Source organism: Rhineura floridana, chromosome 1, assembly GCF_030035675.1.
Source record: "Rhineura floridana isolate rRhiFlo1 chromosome 1, rRhiFlo1.hap2, whole genome shotgun sequence".
In the NCBI taxonomy this organism is placed as follows: Eukaryota; Metazoa; Chordata; class Lepidosauria; order Squamata; family Rhineuridae; genus Rhineura; species Rhineura floridana.
The window spans coordinates 86393502-86414744 of record NC_084480.1 but is presented as its reverse complement, the minus strand read 5'-3'; the positions used below and the strand labels follow the sequence as shown (position 1 = coordinate 86414744).

Sequence of the window (21243 nt, the reverse complement as noted above, 5' to 3'; positions counted from 1 at the left end):
CCACTTAGAAGTGAAACCAGAAGCAAAAAAGAAACCCTCACAATTGCCTCAGTGCCTGTTTTAAGGGACAGATGAGGGATAAGCATGGCTTGATAGTGCAAGTATGGCTTCCAAAGATGGGAAGCACATACATCTCATGCACCTCCTTCTTCAAACCTACTATTTGGATAAGCCTGTAATAATTCATGCATGTTCACAGAGCTGTCCTATTCCTAAAGGTAGTGGATACCTAAGGAACTTCCCAATTTTCTCTTTTAAAGCCCTGCATTTTTCTGTTTGTACTGTGGAAAGACTGTGTTTACCACGAAACAAGTAATAGTAAGACAAATTAGAGATGGAGGAGAAATTTGTACAGTTCACATTTTAAGGTGAACCTATGCAATTTTCATTTTACAAACCGAAACACAGCCATCCTTCAAAAGACACACTTCCATATTTTGTGATACAATTCTTGAAAACAAAAAATTGAGTATAAAATGTGCATATGAGGGGAAATGTGTATATTGGTGAAAATAAAGGGCCGAAATATCAGAAGAAATTGCTTGCAAAAATGTGTATAATGTATAAAATGTATATATTAATACAAATGCACATAAAATAGGTGCACATTTTCATGGGGACCTTTTTTAAAAAGTTGCAAACTCATGTGCAATGGTTCATTGGCCTCACTTGAAGGGTGATTTTCACAGGTAGACTGCCATCATGTGGGTAGTACTGCCATCTAGCGTCTGAAGGCAAGAATGCACTGAAGCCAAGACCTGGGGCATCAGGCCCCTCCCACTTCCAGTTCATTCGTGATGAGTCCAGAGTGGCATATCTGAAAAGTACAAACGGCCAACTGGCCTACTGGCAAGGAAAACAAAACACAGCTCCGTACAATAACAGAGAACAACATGCAGCATAACAGGAGTATAAAGATCTTGATTGAACTAGACAGTGCCAAATAGAAACAACCCTGAACATTAGTAATATTATAGTGGTGCAAAATACCCCGATATCCTCCGACAGGGAGGGCCATGATGGCAGTCTACCTGTGAAAATCACCCTTCAGGTGAGGCCAATGGACCATTTTCCATAGGTAGACTGCCATCATGTGGGATGTACCAAAGCAGCCCTCAATTGGGAGGGACCACCACTGATTATTAGTTGGAAAGGATTTGCTGGAGGACACGCCTCCCAAAGGAAGCGTCAGTAGAAGTGTAACAGTCTATCATAATGTTTTACGAAAGAATTTGGAGTAGACCAAATCTCAGCCCTACAAATGTCTGCAAGCGGTGCGTTGGTTGTGAAAGCAGCCGAGGTGGCTGCTGATCTGGTGGAATGGGCCATGATGTTAGGTGGTACAGGAAGGGTAAGGGACTCATAAGCCAAGGCAATACAAGCTTGCAACCAACATGACAAAGTGGATTTGGAGACCTTTTTCCCCAAGGTCCTAGGGTGAAAGGATGTGAAAAGCGACTCAGTCAGCCTGATGTCCTGGGTGCGAGAGAGGTATAGTTTGAGAGCTCTTCGAATATCTAGCGAGTGCCAGGCCTTCTCTAACGGATGGACTGGCTTGGGGCAGAATGATGGAAGAACAATGTCCTGGTTACAGTGGAACACTGAGTTGACTTTGGGACAGAAGGATGGGTCTGGCTGCAATACTACTGAGTCCTTATGAAAGATGCAGAGATGGTGGGCCGATGGCAAGGCTTCCAGCTCTGAGACTCTCCTCACTGATGTTATAGCCACCAGGAACAGGACCTTGAAGGACAACAGTCAGAGGGGAACTGAAGCCAGGGGTTCAAATGGAGGGCACTGTAGGGCTTGTAGAACCTTCGAGAGGCTCCAGGAAGGAAAATGGTGACGCACAGCTGAAGAAAGGCGGGCAGCCCCTCTTAAAAAACATTTGATGAGCGGGTGAGAGCCCACAGGCACGGCCGATGAGGAGACGGACATGACTGAGGAGATAGTGGAGACATGACGGTGCAAGGAGTTCGGTTTTAGTCCCATTCTGAGCCCTCTATATAGAAACCATAGAACCTGTTGTACGGTGGCTTGAGAAGGATGGAAGCCCTTGGAGATGCACCAGGTGGAAAAGGCAAGCCAAGTACTCTGGTATATGCGAGTTGTCGATGGTCTTCTAGAAGCTAGGATTGTGTCAATCACCCCTTGAGGCAACCCTGCTGCACTCAGCTGCCTCCGTTCAAAAGCCAGGCCGTCAGACTCAGCCAGGCTGGGTCTGGGTGCCAGATCGGTTCCTGGGAGAGAAGATCCAGCCTGGTCGGCAATGTCCAGGGGTCTGTGACTGACAGTGAGAGAAGGTCCGAAAACCACGGGCGGCGGGGCCAGTACGGGGCTATGAGAAGAAGCTGAGCTCCCTCGTGCCACAGTTTCCTCAACGTCTGGCCCAGGAGGGATATTGGAGGAAAAGCGTAGAGGAGACCATCTGGCCAGGGTGCTGTCAGCACGTCCACTGCTTCTGCAGTCAGTTCCAGGTACCTCGAGAAGTAGCGAGGAAGATGGCAATTGTGGCTCAAGGTGAAGAGATACACCAAGAAAGTGCCGAACCGTTGCTGGAGAAGGTCGAACACCACCAGATGGAGTTTCCATTCTCCTGGACTCACATGCTGCCTGCTGAGCCAATCGGCGGTCACATTCAGCGCCCCGCTGAGATGTTCCGCTCTTATTGACAGTAGATGGGTCTAGGCCCAGTCGAAGATTCGGGTCGCCTCTGCCTGGAGGGCTCGGGACCTTGTTCCCCCCTTCCTGTTCAAATGTGATTTTACGCATGTATTGTCTGTTTGGATTAGCACATGCTGCAGTGACAATAGCAGCTGGAAGTGTCAAAGGGCCAGGTGGACGGCTCTGAATTCCAGCCAATTTACATTCTGATGTTGCTCAACTCTGGACCACACGCTGTGGACGAAGTCAGAATTGCAGTGGGCTCCCCAGCCAGTCAGACTGGCATCTGTGGTTATTATGGCTCTGTCTGGCTCCCAGAATGGAGTACCTCTGCTGAGGTGTATTTTCATTGTCCACCAGGGAAGTGATGCTCACAGAGATGGCTCCAGCTAGATCATGCAATGGTTGGAAGTGGCAATGTCCTCTTGAAAAGGTAGGAGGGCCCATTGAAGACGTCGAGTGTGATGTCGGGCCCACGGAATGATGTGAATGGTGGAGACTAACATCCCAAGAACTTTTGCCAGAAACATGACGTCTGCCTTTGAGCATTGCGTCAGTAATGTTGCCATGCCTAGAATGGTGGAAATATGCTCTGGAGACAGAAAAACCATGGCTCGAGTTGTGTTCAGTATTGCCCCAGATGCTGGAGCTGCTGGGTTGGCTCTAGATGACTCTTCTCGATGTTGATTAGCCAGCCATGAGATCTGAGAACCTCCAGGGTGTAATGGAGCTGTTTGTTGGCCTGGTCTTGGAGCATGCCCGAAGAAGAAGGTTGTCCAAGTAGGGGTGAATATGGACCCCTTGTAGGTGGAGGAAGGCCACCAAGGTGACCATCACCTTGGTAAACACTCATGGGCCCGACACAAGGCCGAACGGCAAGGCCTGGTATTGGAAGTGGTGCTGGCCCAATGAGAATCTCAGGAATCGTCTGTGGGCAGGACAGATCGGGATGTGGAGGTAAGCATCGTTCAGATTGATGGATGCCAGAAAATCCCCTTGTTGCAGCGCTTCCAGAATAGATGCCAGTGACTCCATCTTGAACTGGCGATACTTGATGAAGCGGTTGAGGAATTTGAGGTCTAAGACCGCCCTCCACGAACAGTCTCGCTTGGGGACTGCAAACAAAACGGAGTAAATGCCTTGCGACCTTTCCACTAGTTGTACTGGTTCTACTGCGGCTATATTGAGTAGATGATGTAAGGCATCCTGCATGACCCTCCCGTGAGATTTGGAGACGGGCAAGGGGCAATATCTGTCTGGAGGTGTCAACCAGAACTCTATGTTGTATCCATGGAGGAAGATGCTTCTCATCCAGGAGACCTGTGTTAGGGCAAGCCAGGAACTTGCGAAGAGGAGTAGTCTGCCCCCAATAGGGATGGCGTCATAACTGCCTGTGCTGACGAGCTCCTCTGCTGTATGCGGAAGATGGGCTTGTCGGCCTTGGTACTGGACTCTGCCCTGGAAGCGCTGTCTGGGCCAGGGTGCCCTGGAGGAGCAGAAATCATAAGTTCTGGCATCTCGGACTTGCCCCCCAGGCCATGCCCCCCGAAAGGGCTGGAAGGAACAATATGGGGCAAACCGACGAAACGGTCTGCGATCATCTCTCCTGGCTGTGGCTAAGGTAGGTTTCTGATTGTCCTTGGGGTCGATCAAGACCACTTTAAGGGTGTCCTCCCCGAATAGCAGGGACCCCGAGTATGAAGCCATAGACAAGTTGGATCTGGCAGTGGTGTCAGCATCCCAGTGCTGGAGCCAAAGAGTTCTTCAAGCTACTACTTCTGTGGCCAGGGCCTGTGCTCCTTGGTGGGTGGCATCCAAGGTGGCGTCCGCCACAAATGCTGCCGCCTTATGTAACTTGACTAGGCCTTTTTGCAGTGTGGCTGGATCCGGATTGGGATCATCCAAAAGGTCATTGAGCCACATCATAGAGGCCCTTGAGAGAATTGAGGCAGCAGCGGAGGCCCAGATTGAGAAGGTGGCGGCCTCATGAGTCTTACGGAGCGCGAAGTCCACCCATCTTTCCGAGAGGTCCTTGAACTGTGAATCTCCTTCTTTCGGAAGGAGGGACTTAGAGACCAAGTTTGAAATTGGTTGGTCCACTCCAGGGATGTTCAGAAAAGCCATGAATTCTGGGGCCAGAGTGTAGAGTCTGTTGGCTAATGGCGAGAAGCGACGTGGGTGCAGTGGATGGACCCATTCCTCCTTGGCCAGCTTGTTGATGGGATCCAGCACAGGAATAGATTGTTCTGCTGACCTGGGAGACTTGAGAACTCTGGCACCTTTCACAGGCGGAGTGGTAGGCTGTGGTTGCGCAGGTTGAATGCAGAGAGTATCCATCACATGACGGCAGAGAGGAAGGTAATCCGCCGAGTCGAAGAGCCAATAGGAGAAGTCTTCCTCCAGATCAGAGTCTCCACTCCATTCGTCAGGGTCTGCCTGTATAAAGAAGGAATAGTCATCCATGCCTGAAGGTTCGCTGCCAAGCCTGCCTCTAGAGATGTCAAAAGGGTTAGGCGAAGAAGGATGGGCCTCATCGTGACAGCCGGGTAGCCGTGAAGAGCTGGACTGCTGAGTAGCAGCCGGCTGAGGTGAGAGGTGTGCCTGAGGCTGAGGGTGAGCTTGGGAGAGGAACCCGAGTATGTCTCTTAGCTGGGCCAGGAACTCTGGGGTCAGCTGCAAGCCTGTAGAGGGGTCAGAAGGTACAGAGTGCTCCTGTGGAGGCGGGTGTGGCTGCACCAGTGGAGGCAGAGAAGCCGGAGGAATATCAGAGAGATGGGATGTTTGGCTGGGGAAACCTTCGAATTCGTCCTCTGATGACCCAGTAGGAGATTGGAACAGAGCAGGTAATGCCTCTTGAGCAGGCTCCTCCAAGGCTGGGATGGAGACATAGCGGGCCCGCTTGGGAGCACTGTGGGTATACAGATGCTTCGTCTTGGCAATAGCTTTGGCATGCTTGTGCTTAGATGCTTTGAGTGGCGTGGGGGTGTTGCGCTGTTGACTAGCCTGAGGTCTGCACTGCCTCTGGTTGCTGATCCGCCATGTTGCGATCCAGATACACGCACACAGTGTGGATGGTGTGGTATCACTCCCGTGCAGTGAGGCAATGAAAAGACGGGATGTGTAGTGCAGGCTGAAGTGCCAAGAGAAAAAATAGGCTAGATTCACTATGGCACCAAAAATGGGAGGAGTACTGCTGCTGCACTGTTCAAAGCAGGACACCAAAAATAAATTTTGATGTATTCTGGGCCACAAGCTAAGTACATGCACACAATGGGGAAGGTGCAAGACCGCTATTATATGCCATCCAAATCAAGGTGCCAAGGAAAAATTTGTGCTGTAGTGTGGCCCAAAGCTAAATACACGCACACAATGGGGAAGGTGCAGTATCGCTACTGTGCACTGTTCAAATCAGGGTGCCAAGGAAGGTTTTGAAAACAGTGTGGCCCAAAAGTAGATACATGCACACAATGGGGAAGGTGCGGTATCGCTACTGTGCAGTGTCCAGGCTAGGCACCAAAACAGGTAGATTGGCTTCAAGATGTCAGCAACGCAGCCATATATACACACACAGTGGGAAAGGTGCGGTAATGCCTAAAGACAGCAAGTGCAGGCTAAGCAGCTACTATGATCAGCATAGAAGACAGAGAACAGCTGCTATGAAAAAGGGTGTTAAATGAATAACAAAATAATAAACTCACTAAAGTTCTGCCCTCAGGGGAGGGGACAAAGGCAAAAAAGGCATTTGCTAAAAGAGGGGGGGAAAACTCAGAAACAAAATGGCGGTTGGAAGAAGAGGGAGGAGCAGTGGCAGCCGAGTAAGGTCACCTGTGGCCTGAAGAGGCCAGCTAGAAGACAACGCTGCCAGTTAAAGGCAACAGCCACAAAAAAGGGGCTAGGAAAAGGCAGCTGAGGACAGGAAAGAAGCCGCAGGGCTGAGCCAGATCGGGCGGGGGAACCGACCACTGCTGCCACCGATCGCAGGACTCAGGATGCCACCGACACAAAGCTGCAGGAAGGAGGGAGCCGCAGCCGCAGGCTTCTGGCCGCAAGCGAATCGCTGCTGAAACAATCGGAGAGGACAGGCGGGAGGCTTCCCGATTAAAAGAAAAGGCGAAAGCCGCAGATGCAGGCTGCCTGGCGCTGCGCCTGATGGGGGGAGCCGCAGCCGTGGGCTCCCAAGCGAGAGAAAAAACAGCCACCGCTGCTTCCAACAAGGGAAGGTAAGGGGGAGAAAAACAAAAATGCCCCAAAACCGCAGTAAATGAAAACAAAAATAAATTGCACACACTCTAAAATCTCAGGGAAGGAGAGGGGGGAGCAAGAAGGAAAAAATAAAAAGCAACCCACACACTCTATAACCAGAAAAATACAGAATTTAGCTAAGATTGCAGATATCCAAACGCCTCGGATGAAGGCAAGAATGAACTGGAAGTGGGAGGGGCCTGATGCCCTAGGTCTTGACTTCAGTGCATTCTTGCCTTCGGATGCTAGATGGCAGTACTACCCTGTGGAAAATTGGGGCCAACTGAGCTTAACAAGATACAAATGAGAACCTGAAACATATATTTTTCCATTCCTTACCAGAGTACCCTGTTTTGTTTTTGTTTTTTTGAGGGAGGAGCATAATACTTGTACTCAAAGAGTGCTTATCAATGGTTCATTCTCAAACTGGAGGAAGGCAATGAGATGGGTACTGCAGGGCTCGGTCCTGGGCCTAGTGCTCTTTAACATTTTTATTAATTACTTGGATGAGGAGGTCCAGGTAATGCTTATCAAGCTTGCAGATGATACAAAATTGGGAAGGGCAGCTAATACCCTGCAGGACAGAAACAAATTTCAAAGTGATCTTGATAGGCTGGAGCATTGGGCTGAAAACAACAGAATGAAATTTAACAGGGAGAAATGCAGAGTTCTACCCCTAGGAAAAAGAAACCAAATGCACAGTTATAAGATGGGGGATACTTAGCAATACTACATGCAAGAAGGATCTTGGAATTCACAAGCTAAATATGAGCCAACAGTGTAATGAAGCTGCTCAAAGCCAAATGCTGTTTTAGGCTGCAGTAACAGAAGTATAGTTTCCAAATCATGTGGAGTGTTAGTTCCCCTGCATTTGGCACTGGTTAGGCCTCATCTTGAGTACTGCATCCATTTCTGGACACCGCACTTTAAGAAGGATGCAGATAAACTAGAACAGGTTCAGAGGAGGGTAACAAGGATGATCAGGGGACTGGAAACAAATGAGGAGACACTGAAAGAACTGGGCATGTTTAGCTTTAAGAAGACTGAGGGGAGATATGATAGCACTCAAAGTATTTGAAAGGTTGTCACACACAGAAGGGCCAGGATCTCTTCTTGATCATCCCAGAATGCAAGTCACTGAATAATGGGTTCACGTTACAAGAAGCCAAATTTCAACGGAACATCAGGAAAAACCTCCTGACTGTTATAGCAGTGTGACAATGGAATCAATTACCTAGGGAGATGGTGGCCTCTCCAACACTGGAGGCATTCAAGAGGCAGCTGGAAGGCCACATGTTGAGTATGCTTTAAGCTGGATTCCTGCACTGAGCAGGGGATTGGACTCAATGGTCTTATAGGCCCCTTCCAACTCTACTATTCTATGATTCTATGGTCTTCTGTTTTCAGCAGAAGTTAGTAACATGTATCCTTAAAAAAATGAAATTAATTCAAAAAACACAGAATGTCAATAAAAACATATAATGTTGCTACAGGAGCAAGTGGATAATCTTCTGTGGTGCACGAGCATTTCTGTACAAGACTGGTACAAAGGGAGAGTGCTGTGTATTTATAGCATGAACAGTAATTGCCTGGTAAAGCCCCAATAAATATCAATAGGCACAAAGACAAAACAGACACCCTACTTGCAATTAGGTCCACTTGGAGCTATATACCTGCCTGTCCTTTCATTATCACTGAAAATATATGTGGATTTTCTCCACTGGATCTTCATCTGTACTACTTTATGACTGCACATAGTCCAAAGCATGGACAGCCTGTGCAAAAATCATGAATATTTCTCATTAAAAGGGTTGTTTTTATGCTACTCTTTTAAACTGAGTTTTTTTAAAAAAAACAGGACAATAATTCAGGGGGAATAATATGGTATTTCTACTATTCTTAATAGGCACTTGAGAATCATTTGGTAACATACGTTTTTAAACATCTTTGTTTTAAAAGACATGCAAGTGCAAAATCCATCAGACAGACATGTTATGAGGGTTTATAATATTCTGGGTGATGCTTTGGGACTATAAACAACTGATTACAGTAATCCAGAAATAAGTTTTTGGTTGTTGCTTTTTGTTAGATACAAAGGACCAACAACAAAATTCCCATTGATTGGATGTCATACAGATGCTATTTATTTCATTCAGTTGTTTTTTCTTTCTCAAAAAGGATCTCAGTTTTAACTGCTGGATGTGCGTCACAATGGAATTAGAATATTAGGTGCCAGTTTCTATTCTGCAGCATGACTATAAAGCAATGTTTTTATTCTATTATAAAATATAGTTGTATGAAATTGCCATGCATAATACACATGTAGAAGCACTTGAAACTGGGTCATGAATAAACAAGGGGAATCGATAGCATGCACAGAAAGAGGACAACTGATTTCTTGTAGTTTAATAAAATGTGTGATCATGAAGTTCTCTATTTCACCACAGGGCCATATATCTCCAAATAACTGCTGGATACTAGAGTCCTAGAGTCAATTATTAACGATGGCTACAGTATTTAAATCAATTAATTTGTTAGAAAAAATGAATTTTTAAATGTTCTAATCAACTAAAAAAGGCCCTCAATTAACTGGGCTGTGGATTTTTAAAAAAAGTATTAATACAAATACTTATCAAAATTGCAGATGACACACACTATCCCTTTCCCCTTAAATTGGAATGAATTCCTCTTCAAGGATGATTATGGTGATTTCATTTATGTCACTTTACACAATAAAAGGTCTCAAAGTGACTTGAAAAAATAAAATACAATACATAAAAAACAATTTAAAACCAGAAAAAATAAAAACAATGACAATACAAAATCCAGATGATGTGCACTATGACATATGCACATACATAATCTAAAAACAAAGAAAGCATGCTTTTTGCTTCATAATTATTGGGTGGAATCCAATTGGTGGTCTATATCGCCCTTCTCACTGCGGCTCCCACCACCACCTTTCATCCTGTTTGAGGGTCCCCCAACTCTCTGGAACCAGTTTTCTGGGGGCCAAAGGGGAAATGGGAATTAACAAAAATTATCTCCCCTTCTCTTCCATTAACAGAAGTATTAGAGATGGCTGACAATTTCTTAAATTTCAAACTTGGTACTGAATTTTGTTACAATCTGCACATTTGCAAGCTTAACAAAGGGGGTGAGTAGAGAAGAAAGAGGGAAGAGAAGGAGAGGGGAAACAGACATACTCAATTAAAATATGATACGAGCATTGATATTTCTTGGGAGGAAAAAGAAGGGAAGAAAAGCAGAAATTAAAACAACTCGAAAATCAAAATCAGAGCATCAAACAGACTCCAACCCTAAGAAGCATTCACTGCAGCAAAAGCCCCTCTATGAATGCAAGAGCACCAACTAGATTCCACTCTCTATTTTAACATGTACACAAATTCAAGCAAATTAGATTATTTGATTTCGTAAAACCTATATAATGACTCAAGATTTTTTAAAAATTGGGTGACATCCCTGAAAAAATGAAATGGGACTGCCTTCAAGTTGTTTCCGACTTATGGGGACCCTATGAATAGGGTTTCATGGTAGGCGGTATTCAGAGGGGGTTTACCATTGCCTCCCTCTGAGGCTGAGAGGCAGTGACTGGCCCAAAGTGAGCTTCATGGCTGTGTGGGGATTCAAACCCTGGTCTCCTTAACCACTGCACTACACTGGCTCTCGGTGACATCCCTATTAATTAAAAAGATAAGGGAAAAAAGACACTCAAAACCCCACTCCTTTTCATTAAGTGTACTGGAGGTAACTTGGTTCCTCTCATTTTTAATGGTTTTGAACAGGGATGAGGAACCTTTGGCCCGTGACCCTAATTAGGCCCACCTCACATCCCCATTTGGCCCACCAGCCCTCCTCATTTGTTGGCAGGTGATGAGCAGGTGGGTGATCCCACGAACCCGTAAAACTTGGCCTATGTGGGGTGGAGGAAATAACGATCTGGCCCCCTGGCATTGGGAACAAATGTGTCAATAGGTATGGGGGACAAATTTGATTCAGTTCACATTTAGAGCTAAATTTATCAAATTTGAATTTCCCAAAACAATATGAGAACCAAAACACAGTGATCCTTCAAAATCTGCATTTCTCTGAAGTTTACAATGCAGTTGTTCAACCAAACAATGTTTATATAGTATGCATAAAAATGAATTTATTTGTGAAAATGATATACAAAATGCACAATATTGAATGACCCAAGGCTGATTAGTATGTTTTAAAAAGAATGTATGATAATATTTTGGGGGGAAATATAGTGGCTAGATATTTCAAAAATACAACAAAGGTATTACCCATCAAATAAATGTATATTAGGATCATTACATTTTAAACTGGGCTCCCACTGGCAGGAAGGCCGTGATATAAAACAAACGAACAAACCAAAACTAAGATCCAAACTGAAGGCCAGGATCGAGGTCATAACAAAAATTGCAAAAACCCCCTCAAAAGCACCTGACATACAAATTTCACTTCTTTAGAATAAGTGGTAGTATACCTTCCTAGTGTCACAATCAGTTCCATCCATTGGTGGGTCCAGCTTAGTTTTACATTCCTTCTCTCCTTCCACCTTACACCATAACCCAGTGCAAATAACATGCTGGGGGGGGAAAAGAAACACCGCTAAACAAAAAACTAGTATATAAAAGTTCATTATCTATTTTACTAGGAAGCTGCTGGTTTTAAAAGACAATAAACAGATTGTGAAAAATTTTGTTACAGTGTAAAGTCTCTTTCCAGTAAACTTAGTAACAGCTGCTGTAGATCACAATTCAAAATGAGGAAGGAATTCCCTACTACTCACATAAATCTGAAAACAGAATTGGCTTGTCTATCATTCTTTCTCCATCCTAATCTACTCATCCCAAGGATTCAGGCATGATTAAGGTTATCAGCTAGCACTTGGGGGCCCTAAGTGGTTCTGGCAGTCTGAAGAGAAAGGGTGTCCTGAAAGTGCTGTGGGGAAAGAGATGGTGGCCATGTCATCCAGAGTATCTGGAGGATTATATTCCAATGAGCAAATCCACAATAGCAAATCCACAATGGAAAACAAAGGTATACTTAATTTGTCACATTTCATACAAAGCAAATTTATGGGACTCTAGCTGAGAAATCACAACGTTTTCTTGTAGAACACTAATGATTTATTGAGAGGTACCCAATGAGCCAAAAATATATCTATGCTTATTGTTTCCATTTGGGCATCTTAAACACTATATGGAGCCAGGTTCATATTCAGAGGTAAGTGCTAGAGGAGGTGTTTGGGTACTTAACATTGCTCCTTCAATGTATTTTGATCTTTCTAACCTTATTTTCCTGACTTGAAGTTACCTGCAAGATCAGCTGTGCTACTGGATAAAGCTCTCAATATATTTCATTACAATCTCACTCTGGGCCTTATCCCCCACCACCACCAAAAAAAAAAGGAATATTTCATCAGTGACAGAAATTCTAGCTCAGTACAGCAGCCTTGTTTTTTCTAAAAACAGCAGAATTGGGAAGGGGGTGAAGAGAAATGTCAGATATGCTCCACCCAGGGAATATGAAACAATCTTCTTGCCACAAAACATCTGACCTTTACATACTGAAAAATGCAAGACAGGATGGGAACAATTTGAGATAGCTTTGGATAGGTAATAACAGCAAACACTTTAGAACCACTCCGTATTTCCTTATTCTTTAAATCCTCATTCTTATAGAATGCAAAAAGTCCAACATTGGATTTATTATGGGATAAATCAAAATACTCCATCATTGTTACCTGCATTTCTTGGCAGAAAGATGCTGTTGGTCCGAAGAGAATCTGACACTGTTCATCTGCTGTGTATGTCATCCCTGGCAGTTTTGAAGGAATAATCACAGAGTTAAGGCTCTGGGGATTTGTCTGTAGCAAACAGTTACTGGCCTTTGACCTGACAATATAAAGAGTTTAGAAGATGGTGAATAGTAATAGAGGCTGGTTATTGTACTGACATAAAACACTCATATACTACAAAGACGGAATTATACGTCTTAAGACGAATGCTTAAAGCACCATTTTGCTTTCATTTAGTGAAATGAAGAATAAGGTTTTAAATTAGTGTAAAGGTTGAACTAACAGATTATGACTGTGAACTTCCATAATTCACAGATTGTCTCAAATCAACCAAGATAAACGGGGGGGGGACCCAGAAAAAATGGGGTGGGTGAGACAATTTGAAACAAACAAAATTATGTATATTTCAAAGATACATAGAATTATTCCTATTTATTACACACAGTACTTAATCCAATCCAACACTGGAAAATAAATGGGTAGACCTGCCTGTTAGATCCAGAATCCTGCCAGAGGGTTCATGAATGCCATATCTTGTGGACCCTGGGTTGTATTCAGCAAAGCCCTACTCAGAGCAGACCCACTGAAATTAATGAACTAGTAATGTCTATTAACTTCAATGGGGCTACTCTGAATAGGACTAGCATTGAATACCACCCCTTCTGTTGCCCAGAGAACGTATAAAATGCAGTTGAGATATGTACATTCCCCAAGGCCTGTTGGGGATTATAGACAGGGCCGGCCCTAGACATGCCAGGGCCCTTGGGCACCAGCCTGCCCTGCACCCTGACACATGCACACATGCCCCACCTACCTACCTACCTACCAGACAGACAGAGGAGTGGAAGGTCAAGTGAGCAAGCAGGGGGAGGGCGAGAGGGAATGGGGGGGAGGGTGAGTGAACAGGGGGGAGGGTAAGTGAGTGAGACGGTATGGGCGGAGGGCAAGGGAGGGAGCAGGTGTGGGTGGGCATCTCCCTCCCTGCATCCACTGCAGCCTGCTGTGGAAGGGGAGTTCTACTCCCCCACAATAATGAGGGGCCCTCAGGACAGCTGGAGGGTGAGCAAGCGAGCAGGGGAGGGCAAGGGGGTGGGGGTAGAGTGGGTGGGCTGGCAAGTGGGTGGGCCACTCCCTCCCTGCAATCTGCAGCAGGCTGCCGCAGAAGGGGAGCACTACTCCCCCACCATAACAAGGGGTCCTTCAGGGGGGCCTGTGGGCCACGGGGCCCTCAGACAGAGCCCCACCTGGCTGCCCTTTAGAGCTGTTCCTGATTATGGATGACCAGAGAATGTACAAAATTCAGGTGATATATGCAAATTTCCTAAGGCCTGACTAGGAAATGGGCACAATTCCCTTTTCATGGAAGATTTATGTGTATATTCGCCATGAAGTCTGATGAATGTGCACAGTGGTCAGCTATTATGCACATTAACTGCTCAACTTACATTCCCTTTAACATATATATTTATATTAATGAATATAGACATTACATGTGCCATACAAACTCTAAATGATAATACAAACATTAGTAAGAATAAGATATAATGGAACACATTCTGTTATATAAACCTTTCAATATTCCTATGATATCTTAAAGCATTTACCATCACAGTTGCATTTTATCATATCTTTAAATGTCTGTGTCTGTGTGTGTGTTAAATATCAATATATTTTTCTTGGATAAATATACAAACTATCTCTAAAATTTCAATATCAAATGTTTAAATGTTTGCTTACAAAAATGCCTAAATACATACAAATTCATTTCCTTTATAGCAGCAAGCAATTTGCCCTTAAATTGTTACCTAGTTGGATTTCAACTAGGTAACTAGATAGTTGGACTCCATTTATTCATTGCCTCCCTTATCATTTTATCTGGGTGTATCATCCCAGTTAACTTTATCATTTCCAGCTGTTCCCATATCTTTCCAATTAATTCTTACGTTCTCAGAACACAGCTCTGCTTCCATGATTTAGCTAATAATATCCGTGCTATAGTTAATATATACAGTATGTCTGTTTGATATGTTGAGATATTTGCATTACCTTGTGTATAATTTTTTAGAAGACAATACTGGCTCTGCATTTATCTGAATCTAGAACATTTTCTTAATCATTGTTATTACCATTTTTCAGTATGCTTTAGTCTTCCTACATCTACACCTCATGTGAAAAAATTCCCTTAAATATTGGGGAGACCTATTGATGCCATTTTAAAAAATGGTCTCCCATAGCTTCATTTTGTCAAACAATCATTAAGGATTCCAACAGTTCAATATCAGCCTAATTTTAAGCTCATATACATCTTCTCTAAAAACAAGTCTTTTTACAAACCACTTTCTATCTCAGTCTATAGTTTGTAATATGCTGTAGGGAAGGTGTATATGATGAGAGCTCTTAAAACATATATTTTTCTTCTCAGTTTTTTTTAACAAAGTCTGTTTTTATTCTTTAATGCAACTCCCCCCTCCACAAAAAATAAAAATACCAACGCCATGAACTAACACATCAGGGAAGGGCTGCTGCTCGCTGGTAGAGCATTTGCCTTGAATGCAGAAGGTCCCAATCCCCAGCATCTCCAGGTAGAGCTAGGAGAGAATCCTGTCTGAAATCCTGGAGAGTCACTGACAGTCAGTGTAGCCAACACTGAGCTAGATGGACCAAGGACTGACTCAGCATAAGGGAGCTTCCTATGTTTAATATAATTCTAGATGACAAATTTATATTTTTCCACACAGGGATATGGTGTTCCATTTCCCTGCTACTCATATGTGGGCATCTTTAAGAGTTGAAGGGACAGGAAAGGATGCTTTCCCTCAATTAGTACTTTGGAGAGATAATATTACCCTTTTCTTCAAAGTGTATGTATACTCTTGCCTCCTCTAAAGCACTGAAGAATATTTATTTAAAATATTTCTATGCCGCCCTTCTACCCTATAATAGGGCACTCAGGGCGGCTTACAAAAATAAAATCAAACATGTACATAATAAAATTGTAAACAGTAAAATCACATACCCTGTAAAGCCCTTTATTAGAAAGATGATGATGATGATGATGATTATTATTATTTATACCCCGCCCTTTTTCCACAACTGGAACTCAGGGCAGCTTACAACTAAAAATGGGTACATATAATTTGGACATATAAAAATCTACATTTAAAATAGAATTAAACTCATTACAGCGTTAAAATAATTAAACATCACCTAAAAATACCTAAAACCAATTTAATAGAAACAAAAGGAATTCTTGCCAGTTGAAGTTGTTGCATAGGAGAGAAAGGTCTTGCTTTGATTTATAGCATGTGCAGAAATAACTGGGAACAGAATTAATCTTGGACTTCCATGTATGGCTACACTGACAGTGGCTTTCCAGTGTTTCAGACAGGGATCTCGCCCAGTCCTGCCTGGAGATGCGAAAGACTGAACCTGTGCCCTTCTGCATAGAAAACAGACGGTGTAGATCCTTTTCCCTTAAGAGGAAGATTTACCAATGGGAACAGCTGGGAACACTGTGCACTCTTTCTAGATTGGGTCTAGGTTGACTATTCCATGAATGAAAGATCCAGCAGAGGCTCTCTGTTGGAAGATGGGGTGAGGAGGCAATCTTTACTGATTCTTCTTTGCCCTGCAGCCCACTTTACTTTCTTTCATACAGCTTCAGAGGGTCCTCCAACTCCCTGGAGCAGTTTTTCACAAACACTTTTTCTTTATGGGGCTACAGGGAGAAGGAGGAATCCCCAAAGATCACCTTCTTATTACACCCCCTTACTCTCCAGTGTGAGTGGAACACCATTAAGTGTTGGGGAAATTCTTTATATACAAACAATAAGCAACATATATTCTTTTATAAAGCTATAAAGGTTTATAACATGTTAATAGTTTGGTTTAACATTTAATAAGTTTAGCAGCAAGCCAGAACCCTTTTCTTCTTGGAGCGGTCTTCCCTGGCCATTTTGGTTTGTATGGAACAGCCAGAACTCTAGACAATTAAGATAACACTGAACAGACACTAAACATCTCTGTACTCTCCAAAATAAAAAAAAAATGAAATGGTGTTGGTATTAACCTTTAAATCCCTATACGGTCTCGGCCCAGTTTATCTAAAGGAGCGCCTACAACGCCACCAATTATGCTGCCCGACAAGATCGGCCACACAAGGCCTTCTCTCAGTCCCGCCAACCAAATCAGCTAGATTGGCGGGAACTAGAGAGAGGGCCTTTTCAGTGGCGGCCCCCACCCTCTGGAACTCCCTTCCACAAGATCTTCGGCACGCCTCTTCCCTGAATATGTTCTGCAAGGCCTTAAAGACCTGGCTTTTTCAACAGGCTTTTGGGACTTCTGGGGAGGCTTAATGTTCTTATGATTGAAATGCCTCCTACCCTGTATTGTTTGTTATCATAATTTATATTGTTATATTGTATTTTATTGTACTATATTTTGCTGCATTTTACTACATGTACGTCGCCTAGAGTGGCCATCGGCCAGATAGGCGACACATAAATTAAATTTTATTATTATTATTATTATTCAAGTCGATCCCAACTTATGGTGACCCTATGAACAGGGTTTTCATGGTAAGTGGTATTCAGAGGGGGTTTACCATTGCCTTCCTCTGAGGCTGAGAGGCAGTGACTGGCCCAAGGTCACCCAGTGAGCTTCATGGCTGTGTGGGGATTTGAACCCTGGTCTCCCAGGTCATAGTCCAACACCTTAACCACTACACCACACTGCCTCTCGTACTCTCCAAAATGTAGGAAAAATTGCAGTGGCTAAAATGCTTACCTAAATTGCTTAGCTCATTAGCTTTAGTACTCAGCTCACAGCAAAAATGTTCTGGGATGGGAAGTTCTGAACATTGCCAAATTGACTAGAGCATAATGTAGCCTATGCAATAACTATGCAATGTCTATGTAATACTGTAATGCCTATGTCATACTGATGTGTAACCTCCTGATTCATAGATGCTAAAGTATTTGTCCTAAAATGTATAAAAACCCCAGGCAACCAATGCCATGTGTTAGTTCTCCATTCACTCAGAGGGAGACTGACCAGGCATATGCTTGTCATCCAATAAAGGCTTACCTTTTTGCTGCAAGCCTGTGTTCTTCGATTTTACTCAAGGACCCCAGGCCAATGAACTACAAAATTCCCCATCATAAGCACTATTCTAGATCCTGCTCATTTTCTTTTTTACTTTCTCTTCTCCCCTACTTTCATACTTCAGTCACTGAGGATCTCTGTTGCTTTCTCTTTGTCACAGGGGATATTGCAGAATTGGTGAAAGCACGTGAAATCCAAATCTTTTAGGAGGCATGCTAGTAGTTGGAATAGAATTGCTGCTTGAGATGTTCACCATGTTTAGTCACATGACTTAGACATGGTCAAGCATATGTTTTTCAACACATTGCTGGATTAAAGTTAGTTTATTTAAATTAACTCTCACTACATTTTGCAGGACAATTCCAATAATACTGAAAGCTGAGAAGATACTTTTTAAAAAATGGTTGCTTCTGCCCTGATCAGCACTGATTTATAATATGGTTTCTGGAGAGTAGTAGATAATTTTCAAGAACAGTTCTTTTTAAATCTGATACAGAAGCTTCTTCAAGGTGCTGAGAACTTGGCATATCTGAAATTTATAACCATCAAAGAAAATAAATGAATAGATGGAAAGGCTGACATTAAGCAATTTCACTTCTTGAATGAATTACCTGAGAAATCTTTCTAGATCTTCTCTGCTGCACCGGGACCATGAAACATCGCCAAGATTCTGCCCTTTGATCCATTCTCCAGACATGATATGGAGACCATCTGCACAAGATGGTTGGTCATTGTCATGATTTATTCCCATGCTAAAAATGTGAAATTATTGAAAATAGAGCTTATTTGAAAAGTGAAATATTTATTTATTCATTTATATCCTGCCCTTCCTCCCAGTAGGAGCCCAGGGTGGCAAACAAAAGAACTAAAAACACCTTAAAACATCATAAAAACAGATTTTAAAATATATTAAAACAAAACATCTTCAAAAACATTTTTAAAAAGCTTCAAAAACATCTTTAAAAAAGGGTTAAAAACATATTTTTAAAAAAAGAAATATGTAAGAATAGTTTTTAAACTGCTCATAGAAAGGAAGTATTTTCCTCCTCACTCATATATATTAATATGTACATTATAATTCTTTTTAAAAACAATTTTGACTGATCATATTTAATTACTTGGGAGTCTGACACATAAATGACACATATACAAGTCAACAAGTCTTAGCTGTTCACAGATATTTAGCGGTTTACTACATATTCGCTAATAGGCTAAAAAAAACTTGCAGTTTAAGAACGTACCTATTGCCAACAGATATTTCTATTAAACTTTAAAAAGCAGGGAAATTGGGCAGCTATAGTGAATCTCTGAGATATTGCACTGCCCTACAAATTTGTCAAAATGCAAACACAATTTGGGTTGTTCTTTCACAGTCCAATCCACTTCCTATGTAGCTTGGAAAGAATTGGTAACATGTGCAATCCCCAGTGGGGGGGGGGCTGACTGTTAAACCACTCTAGCAACTGGATCTCTATCAGGGGAATAGGAGTCTCCTGACAACTCTCAGCACCCTTCACAATCTACACTTCCCAGGGTTCTTTGGGGGAAGCCATGATTGTCTAAAGTGAAATAAAGGTCTGGCATGGGTGTGGCCCCATGATAAGCCAAGCCAAACAGCGGTGAGTCTGGCTTTTAGAACACTGACAGTTCTTACAGAGCATGCATGACGCTATAATAGACTTCAATGTTAAATTTCTTAAATTAATTAAAAATCAGCCAGGCATTTTGTTAACTTTTAAACTGCAGAAGAGGAAGGTCAGAGTATGGAGCAAGGTCAGTAATAGGATTACAGGTACTCTGTGAACATGGCTGATTTTTAATTAATTTCAACAAATTATGAGACCATTGACAGAAAAAAGTCCAACCGAGGTCTGGATTTTTTTCTCGTTTACACTTTGAACTCTCCTTTCTTCCTTATGATGAAGACAAAAGAGGTGATGCCAAGAATAAGATATTACATATATGCTTTTAGTATAACATACATGGACATTTTTAGATATATTTTTATAATTGTTATATTCTCTTTTTGTTTTGTATATGATTCATTTTGTTCTCATGTTATGTATATTGTTTAGAGATCTATTGTTTAGTTATGTTGACTTAAAATGTGAACTATTGTTTTTTATTATGTAGAATTTATATTGATTTTTTATGTTGTAAACTGCCCAGAGAACTTCAGCTATAGGGCGGTATACAAATGTAGTAAATAAATGAATAAATAAATAAATAAATAAACTCTTGATTCTGTCTGACTGTTTTGTATTCGCCATGAAATCTTAGAAGGTTGTTAAGCAAGCATTTCTGAGTTCAGGACTATAAGTTTTGTAAGATTTTGTTTTGAAATGAGCTTATGGTAAGCAGCAGAATTGCATGGGGGGTATTTTTAATTTAACATTGTGGAATGTGAAAAACCCATGCTGGCTATAATATACAGCCGCTCTTGTGGCTGTATAATTATTTAACAGTTAGTCCCGCTGAGTCTAATGAAACTTGCTCCCAATTAAGACTGCAATCCTAACCCCATTTACCTGGGAATAAGCCCACTGATTTCAATAGGACATGGTTAGGATTGCAGCCTAAGTGATGTAGGTAAGATGGCAACCTTCATTCAACAAGTTTATTGGTTGCAGTTCTGCTCAGAAGTTAGTTTACATAAATGTTAAAGTAGTCTTCAAGATCTGAATATATTAACCGGGTTGAGGATTGTGGCCATTGTTTGTTGGTCTCAATTACCACAGATATTATTTCCATCCAGAAAAAGCAATTACTATATTAAATATTTTATTGTTTACAATATATTCCTGATTTTTAAAAAATCACAATGTCTGCACCGCATTTTTTTTCTTGGAAACACTTTCCCATACTCATACGGAGTTCTTTGGTATAGAATGGCAAATATTGTGTATGTCACAGGGCCCAGGACTAATGGCAGCAGGCAGCATGGAAATCCAGGTGCCTTCTTAGTTTTAACTGTCCTTCATTTTAACCTGTTTTCACATTTCCTTTGAGGCTTAGTTCCTTTTCTTGACCAAAATGGAAATGGAGATGCTGCTGCTCCTACTACTACTACTACTTTAATTTATTACCTGCCCTTCATCCTAAGGTTCCAGGGTTCCAACAGTTTAAAAAGCAACATTAAAACAGTTTAAAACAAAAGTAGGCTGGGTCCTAAAAATATAAACATCAGGCATCAAAGGCCAGGATAAAGAGTTGCATCTTCAGCATTCACCAAAAACTGTGAAGTGAAGGTATCTACCTCTGTGGGAAGGGAGTTCTACAACTTAGAGGCTGCCACAGAAAATGCCCTCTCCCGGGCCGCCCCCCCCCCAGTTTCTGAGAGTGGTGGTACTACCAAGAGGGCCCCCTCTGCTGATCTTAAGAGCTGAAAGGGTCCATAGGAAAGG

The 21243-nt window shown here is 42.6% G+C and overlaps 1 protein-coding gene across 1 annotated transcript in view; it reads right to left on the bottom strand.

Moving 5' to 3' along the window:
• Positions 1-21243, bottom strand: part of ADAMTS19 (ADAM metallopeptidase with thrombospondin type 1 motif 19) — a 228121-nt gene that overhangs the window by 84519 nt on the left and 122359 nt on the right. Inside the window, exons 9-11 of the mRNA XM_061609144.1 lie at positions 18451-18591; positions 12683-12833; positions 11420-11521 (exon numbers count right to left, since the gene is read on the bottom strand). Of these exons, the coding sequence (XP_061465128.1) occupies positions 11420-11521; positions 12683-12833; positions 18451-18591 (394 nt within the window). The remainder of the gene's footprint in view (positions 1-11419; positions 11522-12682; positions 12834-18450; positions 18592-21243) is intronic.